This window comes from Populus trichocarpa, chromosome 18 (assembly GCF_000002775.5).
Source record: "Populus trichocarpa isolate Nisqually-1 chromosome 18, P.trichocarpa_v4.1, whole genome shotgun sequence".
NCBI lineage: Eukaryota > Viridiplantae > Streptophyta > Magnoliopsida > Malpighiales > Salicaceae > Populus > Populus trichocarpa.
The window spans coordinates 9074905-9100509 of NC_037302.2; the positions used below are offsets into that span (position 1 = coordinate 9074905).

The window sequence follows — 25605 nt, forward strand, 5'->3', positions numbered from 1 at the left end:
AATAAGACCACTCGCGAAATCCTTCGCGTTGCTTCTTCCTATCAGGTAGGTCGCATAGAACAATTAGACCACTCGCAAAACCCTTTTCGCGTTTTATTCTTCATCGGGCAGGTCACTTGGAAAAATGAGACCACTCGTGAAATCCTTCGCGTTGCTTCTTGCTATCGGGCAGGTCGCCTGGAACAATTAGATCACTCGCGAAATCCTTTTCGCGTTTTATTCTTCATCGGGTAGGTCACCTGAAAAAATGAGACCACTCGCGAAATCCTTCGCGTTGCTTCTTCCTATCGGGCAGGTCGCCTGGAACAATTAGACCACTCGCGAAACCCTTTTCGCGTTTTATTCTTCATCGGGCAGGTCACCTGGAAAAATGAGACCACTCGCGAAATCCTTCGCGTTTCTTCTTCCTATCGGGTAGGTCACCTGGAACAATTAGACCACTCGCGAAACCCTTTTCGCATTTTGTTCTTCATCGGGCAGGTCACCTGGAAAAATGAGACCACTCGTGAAATCCTTCGCGTTTCTTCTTCCTATCGGGCAGGTCGCCTGGAACAATTAGACCACTCACGAAACTCTTTTCACGTTTTATTCTTCATCGGGCAGGTCGCCTGGCACAATTAGACCCTTTAAAAAAAACAAAAAAAAAATCAATCAAAGAAAAAGGAAAGAAGAAGAGGAAGGGTTTTTCACAATTATTCTTCTTTACAAAACTTACTATACAAAGTCAAAAGAAAGTAAATTTTTTAATGCCTTTATACCGTAAGCATTGTAAAGAGGGGGCAACTGTTGTAACCCAATTTTAAACCATTGGTTTTTTAATTTAATTTTACAGGGTTTAAAATGTAAAATTAAAATATCAGAGATTTATTTCGATGAAAAGTGTGATTTGTCAGCTTGCGTGAAAATTAGGGACTACAACGTGCTTTTGTCATTCTATCCTTATCTTTAATATAATCTCTATGTTCAAGATAATCCTTCTCTTCAAGATAATGATAGTTATCCGCTTTCAATTTTGATTCTTAATCAAATTCAAACTTTAAAGAAGAGAATGAGTTTGATTGAAGCTTTGTTTCTTACGCGCGAAGGGACTCTTGCATTATAAATACAGATATCAGTGTATGCACAAAGGGGACGAGCATAAAACCCTAGGAGAAGGCCATTACCCAAAACCCTACGAAAAAAAAAGAGACATTTACAAAGAAAAGAGGGGGCGCGGCAGAATCCTAGACTAGTCGCCGCTGCCCCCTTCCCCCAGCGTTTTCCTCTCTTCTTCCCTGGTCTGAAACCAGCCATACCTTCCCCCTCCTCGACTTTTTTTCTTCCTTTTTCATCCTCCCCGCTCTCACTCTCCCCATTAACCATAATCCTTCATCTCAGCCACCTTCATGCATTGTGAGCATGCATCAGCAACCAGCAAGGCGCGCCTCCTCCGGCCAGCAGCAGCAAAAGAGCTCCAGCAAACTGCACACGCCGCTCCTTCCCCCCTCAAACAAGAAAAACCACACACTTGTTCTACCTTCCCCATCACTGTCCATCTCTCTGCCCAGACCTCCTCGCAGGAAGGGAGTTCAAGAACAGGCTGTTAGCCGCAGCCCCTTCCTCCTGGATCAGCAACAGCAGCCCCAACTAGCATGCATCAACCATAGCAGCAGCAACCATCACTTTTCAGTAGAGGCAGGGCGTACACGAATAGGAGACTAGGAGAGAGTGGACTAAAGACACAAACCAGAGAATAGAAAGACTGAGGAGAACGAACAAAAAAAAAAAGAAACCACAGGAGCATACAACAGAGACAGAAATAGAGAAGGAGAGAAGGTAGCTTTGGCAAACCAGCATACCTTCGCCATCGTCTTCGTCATCAAGCTCCAGCATCAGGCAGACTCTGAGAGAGAAAGTGAAAAACAGGAAGAAGTAGAGCAGAGAGCGTACGTTCGACCAACAACCTAACATCTTCATCGTCATCGTCTTCGACTTCGCCTCCCTGCACAGGTAAGTTCTCTGTATTTTCCCTTCCTGCATTATAATTCACGCTACAGTAGCTGTGAATTATAATTCACTTGCTACTGTAGCAAGTGCTATACTCAGCCGGTGAACAGACCGGGAAAAAATAGATAATAATAAAAAAATATGTTTTTCCTTTCTAAAAAAAATAATTCAAATCTTTGCGAATTTATTCTCTGGCGCCAGAGTTAGGAATATCGTACTTTTTGGATTACACAATATTTACCAACGCCAGAGTTGGAAATATTCGTAGGCAAATATTCATTGACACCAAAGTCGGGAATATTATAGGATGACCAATAAAAATGAAACATGAACAAACCTTTAGCAATTTAAGACAAAACCAGCAATGCAGCTTGACTCAGGTAGGACGCTTAAGGGGTGATAGTATCTTTCCTTTCGCGTAACCAGTCCCGTACCATAGAATCTTTGTTGACCAGTTAGGGTTACTAGTGACCATAATACTAGGTGGTGACTCCTTAAACAAGACATTTTCCCCTAAAAGAACAAGATGTCATATATCTGTTCTTTTTTCCAATCGAGTGATAATTTTTAATCGGTTTCCGCGATGTCCGGGTGTGACAAAAATAATAAAATATGTTACAACAAGTTTTTCTTGGTGACTAATTTGCAAAGTTCTTGATAAAAATAATGATAATGATGCATGGAAATGAACTAAGGGGCAATTCATTTTGAAGAGACCAATTACGATGACAAACTAAGGTGACAACTTCTTCAAAGTGTTAATGAAAATTAGCAGTAATGAACAGATACCCTCATATTACACTTGAGGGAAATGATAAGAAGAACAAATGTGGGCTAAGTCAAGATGGTGGATCAACCATACCCATTATGTGATTAAAAAAAAAAAGCAAGAAAGATAAACTTGTGGTGAACCTAAAAAAACACCTATGTCGCTTAAAAAATCAACAAGCTAATGCCTATTTATTGACAACTCTAAAGCCAAATATATTTGAAGATGTAAATGATATTGAGCTTTCAAAATTTTAATCTGTATTTCCTCTTTGACTCCAAGAGGTGTGCTCTATAAATAAAATTAAAATAAATTGTTATTTTTTTCAAAAGTAATATAAGCAGATGAGAATTTTTATCAATCTTAGCTTTTAATGTTTGAGCTACATTCTTTATTAAATTATCTCCAAAACAATATTTTCTTGAATATGATCCAAACAAAGGATATTTCTAGTGTCATAACCTAATTTTTACCCCTTAAATACTTTGAAAAAAAGGAAGAAAATAAAATTATTTCAATAAAAAAAGGTTAGAAATATATATTTCAAAAGAATTATATTTTAATAAATAAAAAAATATCACATAATAATAATAATAATAGGGAATTAAAAAATGCATTCAGGGGTGAAATTGAGAAGAAATATTAAAAAAACAATTGAAATCAGCCAAATAAAAAAAACAAAAATCCAAAGATCAAATTGGAAAAGGCACCAATATTGAGGGGCTAATTTAATACAATCAAAGGTGAAATTGAGACAAATGGGTTGAAAGTGGTTAAATAATTAAAAATTGGATAGCTAAAGACCAAATTAAAAAAGATGCTAACATCCTCCGTCAGTATGGCAGGAAGAGATTGTCTCCCCGTTGTTTGTTGAAAGTTGATTTTAAAAAAGCATTCGACTCTGTCCAGTGGGGATTTATAGAAAACCTTCTCTGCCACCTTGGCTTTCCAGCCAAATTTGTTACCCTTGTTATGCAATGCGTGTCCACCGCTTCCTTCTCCGTTGCAGTTAATGGAGACATTCATGGTTTCTTCTTGGGGAACAGTGGCGTTAGACAGGGGGACCCATTATCCCCATACATTTTCATCTGTTGTATGGAGTATTTCTCTAGAATGCACAAACTAGCTTCTCAACATGAGGGCTTCCGTTTCCATCCCAAGTGTAAGTTGCAAGGTATCAGTCACCTTGCTTTTGCAGATGACGTTTTACTTCTCTCTCGTGGAGACTCCTCTTCAGTTCAATGCCTCCTCAGACAGCTATCTCTTTTTGGCAAGACATCTGGTTTGGATATCAACCCGCAAAAATCGTCCATTTTCTTAGGGGGAGTAGGCGCTGCTCAAAAGCAAGCAATTCTCTCTATGTCGGGCTTCAGAGAAGGTAGCTTCCTTTTCACATATCTTGGGGTCCCTCTGAGTCCCCATAGGCTGCTAGCCAACCAGTTCTCGCCTCTTCTCCTGGATTTGAAGTCGTCAGTCCAAGGTTGGATTGGCAAATATCTTACATATGCTGGGCGTTTAGAACTCCTTCGGTCTGTTCTGTTTGGGAAAGTTCAATTCTGGCTAAATATATTTCCCATCCCTGACATTGTTCAGAGGAATATTATTAGCATATGCAAAAACTTTCTATGGACTGGAGACGTCAACAGGAATAGCTCTGCTTTGGTTGTCTGAAAGACTATTTGTCTGCCTAAAACAGAAGGTGGTCTTGGCTTATTTGATCTCAAAGCCCGCAACCAAAGCTTTATTGGTAAACAGCTCTGGAATATACACCTTAAAACAGACTCAGTGTGGATTTGCTGGATTCACCATTTTTATTTAAGGAGTGGCACTGTTTGGTCTGTTCAAGCACATTCATCTTCTTCCCCATTGTGGAAAGCTATCATCTCTGTCAGGAACCTCATTTCTCAGCATTGTGGGGACTCAGAGGCGAGCATATCCTTGATGAGTCAGTGGTCTTCTGCTGCTGGCCCGTTCCTTCGCCATGCATATAACTTCTTTCGACCGATTGGATCAATTGTCTCATGGAATCAGGTGGTTTGGGAACGGTGGTCCCTGCCTAAGTACAGTTTCATTCTCTAGCTGGCTATCCTGGGCAAACTTCGAACACATGACCGATTGAGGTTCATCCCTCTTGATCCTGCTTGTGTTTTCTGCAGGCATGGCATGGAATCTCATACTCATTTGTTTTTTGCTTGTGTCTGGATGGGTGGTTAATTTGTGGGATAGGATCAAATCTTGGCTGCGGATTGGTAAGAGAATGTTTACTCTGAACAACAAACCTGGCTTTTCCAGAAATTATTTACTTTTCCATTCAAAGTTAGCCTTTACGTGGCTTTATTCAAGCCTGCCACGCAAGGAAAGTAGGAAAGCATGAAACTTTTACCCTGGTGCGGAAAAAAGCATTTTCCGCATAAAATCGTTAAATCGGTGGTGAAATCGCGATTTTATGCGATTTCACCTGATTTTAACGATTTTACCTGATTTTGACCTGATTTTACCCATTTTCGAGTTTTACAAGCGATTTAGCACGTAAAGCCTATATCAACTCGTAAAAACGTACGATTTTACGAGTTGAATCGTGATTTTGACAACTTTGGTTGGTTTCTTCGGTGCAGGTGGGGTTCTTCATCTATTCATCTTCTGATTGCTGGAGACATCTTGTCAATGCATGCAGGTCTTGGGTGTGCATGGAGCAGTCTTGGGAGTGCATGTATTTTTACGTGCTGCACCTTGTGGTTGGGCCCGCCATTATGTTTTTGTAGTTTATAATTCATATGGCTCGCCTTAACATCTTTTGTATATGCTTTCCTGTGCAGATAGTTTATGTCTGGGTTGTCTTCTGTCCGGTTATCTTAGGCACCTTTGAGTTTGGGTTCCTCAAATAACCATTGTTCTTTTTCTTTGGGTTGTCTTATTTTTCTTTTGTGCTGGCTGGGTGCATGTCTCTGCTAGCTTTGTACATGTGTATATTTGGTTTGCTAGTTTTTCAGCTAGCTCTTTTTTTATCTATAAAATTTCTAACATTTAATCAAAAAAAAAAAGATGCTAACATTGAAGGGCTAATTTAATACAACTAGAGGGGAAGTTGAGAAGAAATTGAGAGAAAAGGGTTGAAATTGACTAAATATTTGAAAAATCAAAGCCAAGGACCTTGAAAAAGGCACCAATATTAAGGAACCATTTAAATGTAATCAGAGATAAAATTGAAAGAAATTAAGTGGAAAGGGCTGAAATTGACTAAAATTAAAGGAATTGAAAAACTAAGGACTAAAATGGAAAAAGTAGCAAAATAGAAGAAATAGTTTTTAAAAAAATAAACTTTTATTTAATGAAACGATGAGTTTTTAAATCAAAATGAGAAAACAAAGGGGCCAAAGTTCCAAAAAATCATCAATTTGGTGCATGACTAAAACAATGTCTTCTTCCTCCTAAAAAACACAAAATAGGTTTCGTTTATTTCCTTATTTCTTCATTGTTTTGGCCAATCTTTGGCTTTTAAGTCTTAAAGGATTCTTTCAATCTTTTTATGATATTAAGCTTATAATGACTCTTGCAAATCTTTCTTTACCTTTGAATCTTAAAGGACTTTTTCAAATCTTTCTACGATATTAAGCCTATAAGATCTCTCGCAAAATCTTTCTGGGATTTTGAGCTTATAAGGACTCTCACAAATCAATCTTTACCTTTAAGTCTCAAAAGACTCTTACAAATCTTTCTATGATATGGAGCATGTGAGGGCTCTCACAAATCTTTCTTTACTTTTGAGTTCTGAAGGACTCTTGCAAATATTTTTGTTATATTATGTCTACGAGGGCTATCATAAATTTTTCTTTACTATTGAGTCTCAAATGACTCTTGCAAATTTGAGTTTAAAGAATCGCTCATGTGAATTTGAATCCCATTTGATTCATTTAAATTTCATATTGAGGTTGGTTGGCTCTCAATTTGATCCATTTAAGTTTCGTGTTGAGTTTTGTTGTCTCTCATTTTGACCATCTTTATTTTTTATATAACATCATTTTCTTTGTATTTTCAAAAAACATTTCTTTTTAAACACTTTATTGTTGTTTCTTTACAAGCTTACTAAACAAAGTCTAAGAAAAAAATATTTTTCACTAACTTTGTATTGTAAACATTATAAAGAGGATGCAGTTCTCATAACCCAAAATTTGACCCTTTAAATACTGAAAAAAGAAATATTTCAATAAAAAAAAGTGAAAAAATATATTAAAAAAAAAGAAAATTATATTTCAAAAAAGAAAAAGAAAATGTTTTAAATAATAATAATAATAATAATAATAATAATAATAATAATAATAATAATAATAATAATAATAATAATAGTTCAAGAAAAAGGAATTGAAAAGAATTGAAAAATTACAATCAAGGATGAAAATAAGAAGAAATATGAAGAAAAGAGTTGAAACCGGCTAAAAACAATGAAAATTAGAAAGTCAAAGATGAAATTGGAAAAGATGCCAATTTAATAGAATCAGGGGTGAAACTGAGAAGAAATTGATAGAAAATGGTTGAACTTGACTAAATAATTAAAAATTGAAAAGCCAAGGGCCAAATTGAAAAAAAAAAGCCAATATTGAGGGACCTAATTTAATGTAATCACGGATGAAATTAAAAGAAATAAAGTGAAAAATGTTGAAATTAGTCAAAAATGAAAGAATTAAAAAAATAAAGACTAAAGTGGAAGAAGCAGCAAACTATAAGGACAATTTAAAAAGAAAAAAAAAGGTAACTCCCTTTTAATGAAACAATGAGTTTTTAAATCAAAAGAAAAAAAAAAGTTGTTTTGGTGCATTGCTAAAACAGTGTCTTCTTCTTCCTAAAAAACACAATGTAGGTTTTGTTTTTGTTCTTATTTCTTCATTGTTTTGGTCGACCTTTGGAATCTTGTTTCTTTCACCCACGCATCCCATGAATGTCAAACAACACACCACTCCCCTTTCCTGCATGCGTCTTATCCCTACTAGAAAAATAAAAAATACTGACGGAATATTTTGTTGGCATATAGTGAAGATTCCATTTGTGGTTTTCAATGTTGTCGTCGGAAACTTGATCATTGGGTTTTTCTCTTCTTTGATCGATCTCTACCTTTAAGAGTTGAAAAACATCAAACTATGGTTAAAAACTGACAAATTATTAAGGAACAAAGAATTAATCAACTCCATTTTTAAAAAAGTTGGTTTGATATAACATCTAAGTTAAAAGGCACCAATATGGAAAGATCTCAAAAAAAAGTTGAAACCAACAAAAAATTGCTACAAATGGAGAAGGGACATACTGGGAAAATGTAAACATAATAATCTCCAATTGTGAGCATACTATTCCACGAAAAAAGGCAACAAATTCCAAGCAACCAAATACTGTCATAGAAGCATACTTTCCCTTCATTAAAAGGTGCATATTAGAAACTTCTTCAAGAACATATTGTACCCTCCAACAAAATTTCCTACCTGAATCATGTTAGTTTAATATGCTCTATAACCAAACGATTAGTTGTAAATATATATTTATTATTAATAAAAGCTTAATTTATCTTTAATATTCATATAATATTATATTAATGAATCTAATATTTGATTTATGAATATACAGTAAAGATAAAGTTCACGTGATAAAAATGTTTTGCAAAGAAAATTATAAAGTTGTTATAACTATAAGATTCTTATTGCATCAAAGAATTATTCCTAAATATTCCTGATCGATGTTCTCTTAAATACTTTAGATTTATTAGTCATAAAAACTTATACATATTATGTTTTTTTTTTTTTCCTTTATGAAAGGAAGCAATTGTTCTCATAAGCTGAGGTATAAGGAATATCTAAAATTAATATGTAGTTGTTTGTCACAAGACATGTACACTGAAATGACCTGCATGAGAATTTCATATGGAGAGATCACTTATGTCTATGGAAAGGCTCACATGACGGTTATGTAAATGATCTTTAAACTTGATATTACTAAGTTATCTTATATAGAGAATGTTATACTTTGATCCTGTTGCAAATTATCTTAATCGAGCTGACGAAGGTGCAGACATTGGGTATAATATGAATTATATGAAGGTACTTGAGTGATCAAGAGATGTTTCATCACACTGTGTGAATTAAGGAAAATGTTTCATATGTTCTCAAATAGTATTGAATAAGAAATTCTTAGTCAAGGTGGAATGAGATTTGAAAAGGATGTAACATCATATTTAAACGATCAATAACTATTATGTGGAGAACAAACATGATTTAACATGACAAACATACTTCATGCTTTAATGTTTAATCAGAATATTATTAATGAAAGAATATTAATTACATTAAGAAACCAGTCACTAAAAGATTAAGTCAAACCACCAATGACTTTTCTAATATTTAGGGAATCATGACACGTTGCGAAACAATATACATAATCTTTCAAATATAAATTAATCAACTGTTGAATTGATAATAATTTAAATTATTTAATTTATTTAATTAGAATTATAATTTAATTAATTAGAATAATTTATTTAAGAAATTATTCAAAGTTGAAGAAAAATAAATCTTCAAGTAATAAATCCCTAAATAATTTTGGATCTTTCTAATAAAATTCAAGAGACTCTTAAATAATTTTATTTTATTATTTTTATTGCGTATATTATATTTAAAAACCCAACAAAACAAACAATTTATCTCGAAACCTTAAGCCCAGCAGGAGCTTCACTTCCGTGCTGCCATAATTGCATGCTTTCAAATATCTACTGCAAATTTTCACTCTTTTTTTTTGTAAAAAAATGAAGGTCGAGATATTATATTAAGCTTGAGTGTAATTTCTCACAACTATAACGTTGAGTTGCATCATATTGTTCCACGGCAACATCATGAAAATAACAGTGCATTAACATTCTCTTGCACTGTCAAACCCACAAGGGAGGCGCGCATAATGGAGGAACAGAGCACATACAAAATTAATTAATTAGTTTGCAGGCAAAACCCATTGAAGCCTGCCTCCCCCACTCCAATAAATTATATAACCTTTTCTGTCAATTCCTACTGCCAACCAAACTTGGAGACAACTAAAAACATAAAGGCCGTCGTACACGTGCCGCTCCACAGAGCATTCGGGCCACAAGGAGAAGGTTGACATGTTGACTGCATTTAAGGGCTGTCAGAGTTGACAGGTTGTTGGCAGCTAAAAAAAACCATCTACTAATTAAATATAACATTCAATTCATCTCCAGTCACTTGAAAAATAATATTTCTTAACCCAAAAAAAAAAAAAAGAAGAAGACGAACTCAAGTTTCTTATGAGAGAACATGTCAGCAGTTCATTTATCCAATGAGCTTACAGCTTTCATTTATCCAAGAAATTGAAAAAAAAATATATTATATATATATATATATATAAATACATACACCTTAAAAATAAGGTGTATCTGAGACTCAAACAGGTATGATTCTACACAAGTAAAGTGACACGTGGCAAGGAGACTAACGCCATTCCAGCCACAACGCTTTCTCAATGTTTAAGCACCACTCTCATCAGCTGACAACTGACCACCCATCATGCCAAAATTGTTGGCATGTTTGGGCCTCCACTCGGTCCTTCCCCTCACGATCTCAGCACCATCCTCATGTCGCAGCAAATGTTGACACTCAACTTTACCAGGACCGCCCAAATTTCCAATGCCAGCGCCAGATACAGCAGTCAAGGACTGCAGCACGCTGTCCCTGCCACACTCCCTCCTGTACTCCAAAGTAATGGCAGCAAGCTCATGACTCTCCAGGACTGGGGGAGGAGCGCTCTGCAACAAACCGCCACCATAACGTTAGGTGAACTAAAAATAGCAGGGTGAAAAGCTTGGGGAGAGAAGCGGACTGAATCAGTTTCATAGCACATTTGACTTTTCTCCTCTCTGTCTGACATAAACTGGATTGTGATCAATGTTCCAAGAGGAAAAAATTCAAAGCTGCCAGACCACTTGTTTGTTCTATGCAAGCAAGGACGGAATTCGACATTAAAAATTAGCACCACCATGTGCATTGAAAAACATTAAAAATTAGTACCCACCAGGTGGGGGTCTCCTTTCGGTGGTATAAGCCAAGATAGACCTTAAAGTTGACAGGTTATCAAGAATGAACAGGGTTGCGGTAAGGCACGCATTATAAAACCAAAACAATCATTAAACTCGGACTAAATTAGTGTTTTACAGTCTGGCTGTCAGTTAGAGCTGGCTGCTGGGCCGATCACACAAAGATTATCCGCAGGTTGGTTTGCTGCAAGCAAACTTCATTCTATTTTTAATATTTGATTTGGCACCGTCAACAAGTTCTATATTGAGTTGTCATATATAGGCAAGAACATGTTCATGAGATCAAAGCAAGCAAATCGCCATGCAAACATTTGAGGTCAACAAAAATGTCAACCAATGCACGCTCGTAAAACTTTATTTGTTGAATTAAAACCAAAAGGGCCAAGTTTTGACTGAATACCAAGCACAATTAGCCTTCCGGGAAGGACCTCTCACTTTCTGTCCAACCATTTTAATGGATTGTTGTGCGATTGCAAATTAAAGAAACCAAAACAAAATAAAATATAAAATAAAACGTGAGTGAGAAGAAAACAGGCAATTATTAAAAGTTCAAACTGGAATATTTTAGGATGCAGAATATACCTCAAGGATCCAGCCTATGTATTTCACATTGTTAACATGCTGGTTGACATCTAAATCATTCCATCTAGGCTGTGAATCAGAGAAGACGTATAACAATGATCACAACAGGCCAGTGGATTATTATAGGTAATTAAACCTTCAGTGAAACTAACTACACAAGTTTTGGCAGATCTACTTACAGTTAGGCCTTTGCGGATAATGTCCGCCGTCTTGTCGTCAAGTTTTGGCAGTTTTGTGCTGTCCTCATTCACAACAGGATCAGAATTCAGAAAATAAGGCTCTATTTCACCTCGAACATCTTCAGGAATTTTAGATAACCTCCTTGTCACTTTATTCATCATCACCCACAAACTGAAAAATTTCAAAAACCAGAAGTTTAAAATCGATTAATAAGCAGAATGAGGAGGAAGCAATTGAAAAGCACAAAAGAATGGCTCCAAACAGTTTTCTACCTGGAGGCTCTCGTAAGAGTTTCACCAGTTTTAGCATCACGGACAAGCCAATCACGGCGCATACCATTCTTTCCTGATGCACTCACCCAAGTATCCACATGGACAACATCACCCCTGCAAGACAAAATAAGCCCTCTATTAGGTATTAGCATCAACCCAACAAGAACTAGTGCCAAGGGGTCAGGTGCCAGCTAATCACCTGGAACAAAATAAGCCTAAAGATTTTCATATGGCGTAGAAACAACTTAGCATTACAAAGAATGCTAACAACAATATAGTTTACACTGTATAAAAACAACGCATAAGGTCGCAGATTCTTGCATTAGATAGAAATAATGCAGATTGGATTATGTCTCACCATGTAGGATAACGATCGACTAGAATCTGCATTCGAGTTACCACCCATATCAGGTTCCTTTTGGACATCTCTGGGGTTGAACCAAATCCATCTCCAAGAAGCCCAGCAGTCTTAACATGATTAAGTGCTGTTTCCTGCAGCCAATGAAAAAAAATAGAAACTATTCAAACTAGTGGAGAAAATATAAACACCTCCCAAAATAACTTTGAAGTTTTTTTATCTCCAAGATTAAGAGAAAATTTGAATACATAACCATACTTGTAAATGGTTCATCAACGTCTCTATAGACGCAGTACGATCTGCACCAATTTCATATGACCTAATTGAGAAATTCTGGCTGAAGACAAGACCATCTTGGACAATTCTTCCAATACCAAAGGGATCAATAAGCATGTCAGCTCGCTTTGGTTTCCAATCAAGCATCATCCACTGCTTCTCTGCTGCCAAAAACATGGTTGTAATTGCAGCAAGAAGCATGCTCCAATCAGGTAATTGGTTGATAAATGTCCGGGGTGCCGGTGATGAGACAACATCCTCCTTCTTCGCAGTTTCCACTGATGCTGTCAAGCCAACTGGAGAGCCATTTATCTTCGGAGGAGCTTGGGCATTTGCCTTAACCTGCAAAGCTCCAGAGGAAGCAGATTTCGATTTGATTCCTCCCAAACTTGCAGAACCACTACCAACCTTGGAGGACTTGGCATCTCCAGGTGGTGAAGGAACTGGGAAAAATGACGAAGTAGCTGCTGTGGCAACCATGACGTGATTGTAGAACCAACAAATCAGCTAGAGCCTGAAGATTTGATTGAATCCAAATTTTTTAAAAAAGAAGTACAAGCAATCTTCTTAGAAAACACCTTCCTGCAACAATCATAAACAACACGTTGATTGTAAAAATGAAAATTACAAGGTACAGATGGTAGCCCAAATAAGTAAAAGAAAAGAACAGCAAGTCCCACTTTCATGGATAAGCAAGCATGATAAATTTATATCTCTATTTGTAAATGGGCTTCCCGGCCTTCAGTTCTTCTTTTTCTCTTTCTAAAATTTGAAAAGTCAGTATATATTTCTTTTTTCTTTCCCAATAGAATTAGAAGAAAAAAGACCAAACAGAGCCTTAAAAGTCTATACGATTTTCTTCATCTCAAGAATGAAATTTACCAGATTCCAAAACGGGAATTAATTTTCCGATCACAAAAAGAAAAGGAGCAGAAAATTTACCAGAATCCAAATGGAGATTTAAAAGAAAAATTCCGGTTTAAAACGTATTTACATCTAACGTAATAATGATGGAAAGAAACAAAAATACAGAGCAGATCTGACCATAAAATGACAAATAATAGTTACGACATCAACAATAACAACAAGACGCTTTTACATTCTACAGAAAAACACAAACAATGTGCGAGACAGAGATAGACGGCGTTTGGTTGCTGAGAAAATGCAATAAATTGTTTAAAGTCTAAAATCAGATCTCTCCGTTTCATTTCAAAAACCTCATTATCCTCTCATTGCATGAGCATCTGAGAAACCAAACAAAAAAATATATACCAGTTACCAGATCAACAATAAAATAAGGGATAATGAAGGAAAATCTCCACGTCCGTACGTACCTCAGAGGAGAGGGAGAGGGAGAGGGAGAGGGGCAGAGCAGCTCAACAAAAACAAGAAAATTTGTTAGAGAGGAAAAGAAGAGAAGGGCTATAGCGCCATTTAGGATCCAAAAACCCCTTGATTCTCTCTCTTTCCCGTATCTTCTAGGAGCTTTCGATGACCTTTCTTAGGTTTCTTTTTCTGCTCTGGGTTTTTTCAGCCTTCGTTGTGGTTTCCGCAAAAGCCAAAATGTAAAAATAAAAAGAATAAATAAGAGCGAAAATAAGTAAGGTTCGAGAGAGAGAGAGAAAGAGAGGATTTAGGGCTAGCGGCTTAGTGGATGGTAGGGAGTGCTGGCTTTATAGATAGATGTCCACCTGGCCCCTGCCGCCCCTCCTTCAAAATTCCCATTTCCCCATCGCTTCCGCTATCTTATTTACCTTTTTGCCACCGTATCCTTATCCTACTATCATTTTCTATATTTTAATGGGTTAACTACTCATTAAAGGTTTACTCAATTTTTTCATTGAATTTATTGTTTAAAAAATTATATTTTATATCCCATTTATAAATTCATAACACTTCCAATCTTTATTCTAATATTAAAAAATATTAACAAAAAAATATCAAATTATTTACAAGCACATTAAAATAACTAAATTATCATTAAAAAAAATCTTTTTTATACAAAAAAATAATCTCAATCATTAATATCCACCATAATTATCACAAAAAACACCAATTTCGACCAATAACTTCCCTCTTTTCCAATCTCTCTTCCGTCTTCTCCATAACATTAAAAGTGTGCTTCATAGTGTTTTTAGGTGTTTTTAAAAGTGTATTTGACATGAAAAAATATTAAATTAATTTTTTTTTTAGTGTTTTCTAATAGTTTTGATGAGTTAATGTTAAAAAATAAAAAAATCTAAAAAACATTTATTTTAATATTTTTTTCAAGCGAAAAGCTATTTTACACATTGTACCCTAATCTCAAATTCACATTAAGCCATCCACTACTTCGTTCCCTTTCCTTTCAAAATTTGTTTAACCTTTTTCTATATTCTTATTAGGGATGAGCAAAAAAATCAAGAAACTGATTAAATCGAGAAAAAAATAACTAAAAAAATCAAACAAAAAAAATCGATTAAAATTTTTGTAAAAATTTTTGGTTCAGTTCGGTTTCGGTTTCAGAAACTTGAAATCGGCTAAACCCCAACCGAATCGAACCGAACCGGTTCGGTTTATGGGGGTACTATAAATACAAAAAATAAAACGCGTTCTAAAAGATAACCCTAGCGTCCAGACTCCAGTCGTCCTTGCTAGTTGCTCCTAAGTCACTCCCTCAACCCTCACAATTCACACTTTCACTCACAGATCTGTAACAAAATCAAGTTAATCCATCTTTGATTCTTCATCCACAGCCAGCCACATCCCTCACCCACACCATCTTCATCTTCAAATCTAACAACTCTTCCACACGGGCATGAGTCGCATAACACACACCACATCGACACACCGAACCTCCAGAGTCCAGATCTAGCAAACCAGTCACCTCCCTCTCTCACACCCGACCTTGAATCGTGTCACAACTCACACCAGGTATGATTTCTTTTTTTTTTTTGTCAATCTCTGTTTTTATTTTTTTTAAACGTATGCTCTGTGATTCTGTGTATTTGTTGGTATATCCTTACAAAAAAAAATCAGAGTTTGAGCTTAGAGTGGTATTTTGGTTGATTTTTTTCTGCATTAAGAAATATGTGATTCTGTGATTTAGCGTAGGGATAATTTTTTTCTGCACTACTGAAGATGCTTAAAATACCTTCTTGATTTTAGTTGAATTAGCTATAGAAATTCTGTCACTAATTACGTGAATAATTCTAATTAACATAATGGATATTTAAAATTTTGTCACTTGGGTTTAATCTTACAACCACAGCTAGAAAGCTCTTCTGCAATTTTAGGCTTCAAAACACCTTGCTATGCTGTCAAAGATTTGAATTCTGTCACTCTTTTAGACTTTTCCTGTATTATTTATACTCTTTTTTCATAGAAGAGATGGATGCATTTCTACCTTACTGCATAGCCTAATGTTATTGAAAAAAACTAACATGTTTGTATTTCTGATATGTGCATTGGAACATAGACTGCTGCTATGAGATTGAATAACTTCTTTGCCATTGTGCTTATAACACTCTGATTCTGATTACAATGTGCTTCATAGCATTTACTTTTATACATTTCCTTGATATCTTCGGTTTTTTTGGTCATGGGATATCAACATGTTGTTTAACTGTTTATGCATGTCTATTATGAATCTTCATTGTTATTTTTTCTTGCCAATCAAGTCATGCTTGGCAAATCAAATTAGACTAACAATTCTGGCCTTACTGTCCATGTGGATTGTTTATATATTGTTGTTTTTGTGTTGAAAATGGGTACATTGTTGGTTCATGAGAACACAAATTCCACTCATTAATTACAACTCTTGATGACCAAATAAGTTCCTTTTTATAACCAGCATTATTCTTCCTTTTTTATGCCTTTTTTTTAAAACTTCCCAGTATTCTCGTTTTATTTTTCATTTTCTATTTCTGTACAGCTGATCAAACATGTATCTCTTCTGTTGCTATTGCATCTCGAAACAGACTATGATTAAGTTTTTTATCATGTTATATTACTTTTTAGTTCAAAAGTATACTACTTTTTATATATTGTTGATTTTTGTAGGCTGTTTTATTTGAAGTAAGTTGAAAACAAGAAGAAAATGTCTTTGCTTTTTTTTTTCAACTAGTAATTAGCTTGTTCATATATGTTTATGATGGTGAATGGACTTAATTAACCTTTGTGGTTGCTGTTTTTCGGTTGTTCTAGTGGTCAATTAACGCTTTATGAACTGAGAAGATGACGTCGTTGTTCTGATTGATAGTTGTGTTTGCTTTGTTTTTTTAAAACTGGTTGTTTTTTATTCTTGAGAGGCCCTGTCTTTATTGGTTGGTTGGGGGGAAACTGTGTCTAAAGAAAGAAAGCAATTCACGTGTAGAAAATGTCTTAATTGATAATTTTTCGTCACTGATAAAGTAAGAGTAATTAACTTTGCTGCGGTTTCACTAGATGAATTGCTTGTTTTGTGTTATTCGAGATATTAAATGACAAATATTAGAGATGTAATTGGCTCTCTTTGGTTCCATATTTAAATTTTCGTTGTTAGTTCATGTCTGGTTTGTTATTGGTCTTTGTTTGCAGGTATCATGACTGATGAATTGAGAAACTTTTTGGAGCTTAATTTCCAAAAAGTCAAAGGAGGGAAAGAAGACAAAGTTTAGTTTGGGAGTTGTTGAGCCAAAGATCGGGTCACATATCTATGAGGTGACAAAAATTCCTTGCCAAAGTAATGACTTTTGTTTATGAGCTTATTAGTTCAAAAGTTACTTTGATGGTAAAATACTACTTTTTATTTTTACATATTCTAATTTATTTTATCATGTTATAATTTTAGATCTTGATTTTCAGGTTTTGATGTCAATGGTTTTAAGGAATCAAAGTGCAATGTTCTTGTCATCTTGATGTACTTTTCGATTGGGATGATGTGCACAATGAAGATTTATATCTTTTGCATGAAGTGTTTTATTTTTTATGGCAAGGTTATTTGTTGTTTCTTTTTAAGCCCTTTTGAAGGCAATGCTTTGTAATTTAAATTTTAACTTGGTGTGTGTATTGTTTAAACTTTGATGCAGGAGGAGTCCAAAACACAAATATTAGAAAGACTTGCAACATATTAAACACAATATTAGCACTAATAATTTAATATAAATGAATATTCAGTGACAAAAAAATATTAAATATATTATAGAATCTTGTAACAAAATTAGATAATATTAACATTAATTAAAAGCCCATCAGAAAGCCAAAAAAAAATACAGGTTTTCCAATTTTTATGTTAAAAAACCGAACCGAACCGAAACCAGTCAGTTTGAACTGGTTCCGGTTTGAATTTTTCAGTTTTTCAAAATTTTATTTTTGTTAGTTTTTTAGATAAAAACCGAACCGAAAATGATTACCTCTAATTATTATCATCAAAATAAAATATATTTTCCTTTCATAAAGCCATAAATACTTGATATTTTTCTCTCTTTAGAGTATACCAAACACAATAAATGAAATCAAACTCATAATAAATTGTAACTTAAGCCTAGAAAATTCAAATATATATATCTTTCAATCTAAACAAAATCACAACCAATTTTGCAATACATTAATATAGTAGAAGCACTTAAAAGATCAAAACATCACAATCTTATATTTAAAATGAAAAGATGAAATCCATTGTTATTAATATAGCTTTACCATAAGAACACAATAATCCTTATAGTTCAACAAATATGTTTATTGTAATCTTCTAAGAAGTAGCGTGAATACCATAAAATATAGAAATCCTATAGCTTATTGGAGATTGATAAAAGCCCTACTGCTAAATGAAAACATTCAGGAAATCCTACAATTAAACAAAACTAAAGATCCTAAAACTAATATCATGTCAAACTAATTTTGAGGAGCATATGAAAAACCTGTAAAAAATAAACATACTAAAATTCAAAATAAAAGTTATATCATCACATCATGGCATTAATAAATCATATATATATATATATATATATATATATATATATATATTTGAAATACATTCACAACTCCCATAAACTTCATTGTTACTTCCCTTGCAATAAACATTTTCCCTTCCACTCATTAGTAATAGTAATTCACCAATCAAACCTATACTCCAACAAAACATAAAAACCCTAACCTTTGAGCTAACATTTTTCATATAGCATTAGATTCACAATGTTGATTCCCACACAAGAATACCCAAAAGTAACTTAACATTGAGGGTCATCATATACAACCCTTAATGACCTTCATTTGAGGTACATTAATATGAACAATAACCAATCCTTGGTTTCAATTGGCTTTTGTGTCTAAGGTATATGTTTGACACCTTCCTAGTCTCCGCTCATACGGCTGATTATAAATTGTTCATTACCTCCACTCTTGTGGTAGGTACATTAATTTTACGATCAAACCTTTATTTTCTCATGGCCGAATTAAAGTTCACAACTTTAGGGCCTTATTCTTGTGGTCAATTCGCATGCATAAAATGCATTCATCTTTCCCTTCAAGGGATTTGACCTTAGCCCCACACATGTAGCTGACTATACTGCATACAACCCATATATATATTTTTTCGCAATTCAAATTTATTAAAAAAAACCCCATTCAAGGGGATTGACTTTTCATTCAACAACCCAAGCATTTTATAAATAACAACTTATCAATCTAAGCCTCACTCATGTGGTCAGCTTAATACACAAAGCATTTATTTAAACTAATATACACATCAAGATTTCATGAGTCTTTATCATTCCACATGATCATAATATTGAGAATAACAACTTATATTAATTATTGTAAATTAAAAAGATTGAGGTGACAAACACCTACATGTTTCTTTCGTTGGTCCTGTTCCATTTGCTTAAGGTCCTACAGCCAATACATCTCCAGCATGACACTAAGTCTTACATGACATTCTCTCCTAAAAAATATTAAGAATTCACTTTTCAGTATTCTTTTAACAATTCATGTACTTATTACTCATAAATACATGTATTCTTACATCAGTACACATAATTTTTCAACTTTTAACGTTTCAACTTATGAAATGCTATCAAATAAGCTAATTTCATGCATACACACATATTGTGTTTTTTTTCCACACAATAATCACTCATATTCCTTAAACAACCCAAAATACAAAATCAAGCTACCACAAAACAGTAGCCAAAACGGTTTCACTGTTTTGAGAAACGGTTTGACCGTTTCTCAAAGTGACTAGCCCATTTTTGCTATTGAAAAATTCTCCCCTTTGCTTTTTATTTTGGCTGAAATCTTCACCCTTATAACTAACTTGGGTTTTAACTTTAAAACAAGTCCCTAAATCATACAAGTTACACACGTAACATACCAAAAGATGAATTTTTGAAAGAACACTCAATTTCCATAATTTCTAACATTCAATAACTCAAGGAACTCATCTTTCCTTTTAGTTTTTCATGCATAACTCAATTTCATCACAATCCTAGTGTTACACAATCATAATCATACATAAGATCATATATAGACTACACTCTACTTTTCCTAATTAGCCAGACTTAATTAGGGTTTTTACCATTGGATTTTTCTTCAATTTGTGGTTTAATTTTTCTAATTACTTTTTATTACATCATGTTTTTCAAGGAATCTCTACAAAATACAATAAATCTTCCTTAATCTATTTGAACCCTTATTTTACAAACAAAATTAGGGCTTTTCCTTTCCTCTTCAAAATTCAGTAAAGTATAAAAACAAGAACGTTAAGCATCATACCAAATAGTCTTTTTCACAAGATTACTTTTTGAATACTTTCTTGATTTATTTCCCCTTCTTTTTTTTTTTAATTCTTTCAGCTTTTCCTTAATTTCCTTGAATACCCTATTATTTTCTTGATTCTTGTGTACTTAATTTCCTTTTCTTCTTAAAGTGACAGCTCCTTTCTTTTTTAATAGACAATTGTTACTCTTTTTTTTTCCTTTTTTTAAAGGAGGACTTATTTCATTTTTAACCCTTAAGTTTCCTACTTCCTAATTAGGGTCCTCCCCTCCTAGGTGAATATTAGTGTTCAACCCTAATCCCTTTTTCTTTATACAATTTTAGTTGTCTTTCTGGTTATTATTATTATTATTATTATTATTATTATTATTAGGAATTTTACATTCTTCCCTCCTTACAGAAATTTCATCATTAAAATGTAATTTTCTTACCATAGTTATCAAACAATCTTGGATGCTTTCTTTTCATCTCGACTTCTCTTTCCCATGTTTCTTCCACAACTTGAAAGTTTCTTCATAACACCTTTACTAAAAGAACTTCCTTATTCCTTAACTGTAACACACCACCTTACTAGCAAGATATTGTCCGTTTTGGGCCTCCCAGTCCACCCATGTCCAGGGCTTCCACCCAGGTCCCCCTCACGGGTTTGTTCTTGGCAGCCACGCAAGGCCCCAAAATGCGTTTTTCAGAGTAGCGCAGCACACTAACCCTGTCAGATATTGTCCCCTCTGGGCCTCCCAGTCCACCCATTCCCAGGGCTTCCATCTAGGTCCCTCTCAGGGTTTGAAACGCGTAGGACCCAAAATGCATTGGTTCACCACAACTCCTGAGGGGCCCATATAGGGTCCCAAAAAATATCCTAAGGGACCAATGTGGGACCCGTGTGAGGTTCTGAAAAAATCAAGCTTGAAGTGTTTGGCTTAGGCAATTATCTTGAGCCCGTTAAGGGGTGAAAATAGGCATGAGCCATAAATGTTGGGCTCGGGCGCATGCCAAAGCCGATAGAGGTATTAAGTTAGTGTGTACTGTGTAGCACTAGTGGTGTTGGGGTCCACACCTAGCACCCTAGTTAGGCTTGTACCTAGCACACTCAGCAAGGCGCTAAGAGTGAGCCTAACGCCTAAGGTGCTAGGTTGCATACATGTCAAGGTGCTCGACATGCGTCCACCATCTTGGGTGTTAGGCGGTGCCCAACTTTAGGATCATGCACTACATAGGCCTATCTTCGTGGGCTTAGTCTTGGGGGCTGAGCCCATATAGAAAGTTGACCTGTTAAATTTGGAAGCGGGTTTAACAATTTTTAAAAAAAACAACTACTAATAAATTTTGATTTGTTAGTAACCCCCAAGTCTTAGTGATAATGATATGCAAAGACTTATAAAAATGCCTAGTTATAACAAGTTTATTGATTTTTCTTTATATGAGAAAAAGGGTGGAAACCCTAGGCTAATTTGGTTGTAAAAGTACCTATATTAGATGAGAATACCTGGAGAGGATCCAAACTTAGAAAAATTTCTAAGTATGTAGAGGAGAACCATAAAAGAATCCATACATAGGAAAAAATTTAGGAGGCTGAGGGGAACACATGGTGGAACCTATACTTAGAAAAAAAAATTATGAGGTTAAGAAGAACCCATGAAGGAGTCAAATTAGAAATGTTTATAGGAGTATGAGGGTAACTCATGAAGAAACACATACTTAAAATTTTTTATAAAAGGTTGAGGGGCACCCATAGAGAAACCCATATTTAGAATTCAAGATCATATTGAAAAATGGAAAGCTCGTGGCTTTTCGGGTGATGGTGTTGGGTTTAGAAGCCCTTTACTAGAGAGTGATCACAGTGGATTGTAAGAGGCCTATGGCCTTATTGATGATACATGGGTCGTGGGAGCCCTTCAACTAGAGACTTATCATACTAGATAATAAGAGATCTAAGATTATACCTGGAGATGACGTAAGGCTTGGAAGCCCTATTAGAGAGTCATGCTAGTCCAAGACTACATTAGAGAATAGGAGATCCAAGATCAATCCCTGAAGATGATGTGATGCCTAGAAGCCCCATTGGAGAGTCATGTTAGTCCGATACTACTGTCACGATCAAAAGATTGATGTCTTATCCCAAGTGCAAGAGTGTCGAAGTAATAATAACCCGGTAAGATCGAGGTCGAACCACAGGGAGGTGAACTATATAAAATTATAAACAATAAATGAAAAGGAGTTGAAGAGAACTTTTGAGATGTGATATTGATGTAAGGATTAAACAAGGATAAAATAATTCTCAAGGTTAGAGTATCCACTAATGGTATTTTAAATAAGTATAGTATAAAATCTTTTTATTACTCAACTGGAAACCACACACAAAGGAGGTTCCAATCAGATTATAAATTATTAACATGATTATATTAATTATCTTATTTGACTAATGCCAAAACTTGTAAATGTGGTCAAGTATTCATGGTGATAACTAATGTTAATAACAAATCAAGTTCCTTTCATAGCACAAGTGTTGGTTATACCATACAGTAGGCTATACCATACAGTAGACTATGAAAGTGCCAAGTATTTGCTGTACCAAGGGTTGTACAACACAAATCTAGATTAATCATTTAACAAGCAGGGTATTAAAAGTGAGTAAGATAACAAATACAAAACATGTTAGTATCAAACATTAAAGTCCATGTTGAGTTTATATTATACTTATTCTTACACCATTAGTGTACCATTTTCACCTTGACAAAATTAACTTAGCTAAACATTAATGCAACCATATTATTCGATAGTTTCACTCACATTTAACTAGTGTTTTGCCTATGTTTTATATATAAAATGCCTTGATATTCTCTGTTTTATGTTTTGAAGGCACTTTTGAATGAAAGATGCAAAAATGAGTAAATTGAAGATAATTGACAGATTTGACCTTCAGTCGATGTTTTGTGCAGAGCGTGAGCTCTAGAGGTTGAAATGAAGTGATTCCAATGGAATTAAAAAGCTAACATCCATACTTTCTAGGCATCTAAGGCAAGAAAATAAAATAAGGAAGAGCATGGAAATCACAGCTTTCAAAGTAAAATCTCACAATTTGGCAATGTTGACCTTCGACTATTCCGACTTGAATATCTGGAGCTACAGAAGTCCAATTGATACAAACTCAATTTTCTTGGATTCCTGACTCAAAGGTATATAAACACTCCAAATGTCAGCAAAAAAGATGTTATATTAGAGAGATATAATTTTTCAAAGATGACAACTGAATTCTGCCAGTAAACAGGTTTCGTGAAGAAACGAGTCCAAATTACGTTCTGAAGCATCTAAACCGATATCCAAGTTTTTATTTCAGCAATTTAGCTCCTCTAAGTCAAAGCTTGAAGATTTCATGCAAGGCTATTTCTCCTTTTTTAGGAAAATAGTTATTTAAGTACTTAAATGTAAACAGTCTACTTAAGGGAGGACTATTTTGTAAAATAGAGACTAGTGTTTCCTAGGATATAAAAAGAATGAGATAGGAGAAGGGGGGCAGCCAGCCAAGAAGAGAAAAACGCCCCCCTCCTCTAAGAAACCTGAAATCATGCATTCCTCCTTTTTGATTAGTTGTTCAACAAACATACAAGGCTAAACTCTTTTTCTTGGTTGCAAGGACACGAAATTCTTTGGATTTCAAGAACTGTGAGATTTATTTTACCTTTTCTTTTCAGTTTATATGGTGAATATGTTTATTCTCCTATCCTTATTTTTCCTATGATTGTTTATTTTAATTGCTAGAGCGGACTCTAAGTTATTATTGTAGACAATCTATTGCTAAGTTTGATATCAAAACCGGAGTTGTGGTATATGAACTTGTGAAGCAACTGAGTTTAATAATTGTGGCGGATCTACGTTATTAATCTTAGAGAGAACATTCAATCAAATCAAACATAGACTGCGGACAGTTATGTTTTCTTGATTAATCAACTTATCTAGTTCTTAAGGTTGCCATTGAATTAAATTACTAGTGCAGACACTGTGGTTGTTTGATGGTTAGGGTTAGTTATACGGCAGATCCGTTAACTAACCAATGATAAGAAGAGATAAATATTCAGAATATAAATTGATGTTTCATTTCCATGATCAGTTCTGATTTCTATAGGTGGATGTGTGCTTGCGACCAAGGTTTGTTCTCTTGATAATTTTCTGATTTTATTTAATTTTGCTTGATAGTTTTCTATTTTCTTTTGCTTTATCCTAGATAACATCCAAACCCCCCCCAAAATTGCATATCATCTAGCATAAAAATCTGACTTGAACCTTCCTCATGGGATCGACCCTTTGCTTGCTCTATATTATCTTGTGTGTTGTGTTTTAAATTAGGGTAATTAATTTGTGCGACCGCGACATCGCAACAAATTTTGGCGCCGTTGCTGGGGAAGTAATTTTAGTTGATTCTTGTGCTATTATTTTTATTTACTGTGATTGTTATTTATTTTTCTGAAAAAAAAGAGAAACAGAATTTTTGCTTGCTGCAATATTGTTCATTACGGCAGCGGTACTGTTCAAAACAATTTTTTTGGTGGAATTAGGTATCGGCCTTTTGTTTCCTAAAGGAAAACGACATTCTAAATAGGACTAGTGGCAACACACTAGCCCCACCTTATCGAGGCCAAATTCCACTGTTTTCTAGGGTTTTTAGGTAGTTTTAGTTTTCTAGCGTAGGATTTACGTACAATTTGCATTGTTTTCGATCTCTTGTGTGGTTGGTTTCTTTTGAATTTTCTTGAAAATTTATGCTTGTAACTCGTTCTACTAACCAGTTTCAAGTGCAGGTGGATATCGAAATAGAAAACACTTTACGCAGGTTACAAAAGGAAGCTCGCGTCAACACCATGGCTGTTGAACAACAACAAACACTCAAGGGGCTTGCTACTCCTAACGTGGAAAATCAACCATTGTGCATCAACATCGATAATAATGTAAACTTCGAGCTCAAATCTGGTTTTATACATTTGCTACCAACATTCAATGGTCTTATAGGTGAAGATCCTCATACTCATCTCAAGGAGTTCCATATGGTTTGCGTTGGCATGAAACCGAATGGAGTTGACGAAGAACAGGTTAAGTTGAAAGCTTTCTCTTTCTCTTTAAAAGGGGCACCAAATGTATGGTTTTTCTCTATTCTCCCAGGTTCCATTGGAACGTGGAATGCTATGAAGAAGATTTTTCTTGAAAAGTATTTCCCAACATCTCGAATTGCCTACATAAGGAAAGAAATATGTGGGATTCAACAATCTCATTGAGAGACATTTTCTGAGTATTGGGAAAGATTTGAGCAACTATGCATTCAATGTCCTCATCATCAAATACCCGATCAGCTGCTCATTCAATATTTCTATGAAGG

General features: G+C 34.8%; 1 protein-coding gene and 1 long non-coding RNA gene across 2 annotated transcripts in view; one reads left to right on the plus strand and one right to left on the minus strand.

Moving 5' to 3' along the window:
* Window positions 1-25605, plus strand: part of LOC127904711 (uncharacterized) — a 66564-nt gene that overhangs the window by 7819 nt on the left and 33140 nt on the right. The window lies entirely within an intron of this gene.
* Window positions 10022-14150, minus strand: LOC7458749 (palmitoyl-acyl carrier protein thioesterase, chloroplastic). Its single transcript, XM_006371857.3, has 7 exons — window positions 13838-14150; window positions 12486-13085; window positions 12228-12361; window positions 11870-11983; window positions 11597-11768; window positions 11418-11486; window positions 10022-10547 (listed from the first exon to the last, which is right to left on the minus strand). The coding sequence occupies exons 2-7, from the start codon at window positions 12981-12983 to the stop codon at window positions 10269-10271; spliced, it is 1266 nt and encodes a 421-aa protein (XP_006371919.1). The 5' UTR covers window positions 12984-13085; window positions 13838-14150; the 3' UTR covers window positions 10022-10268.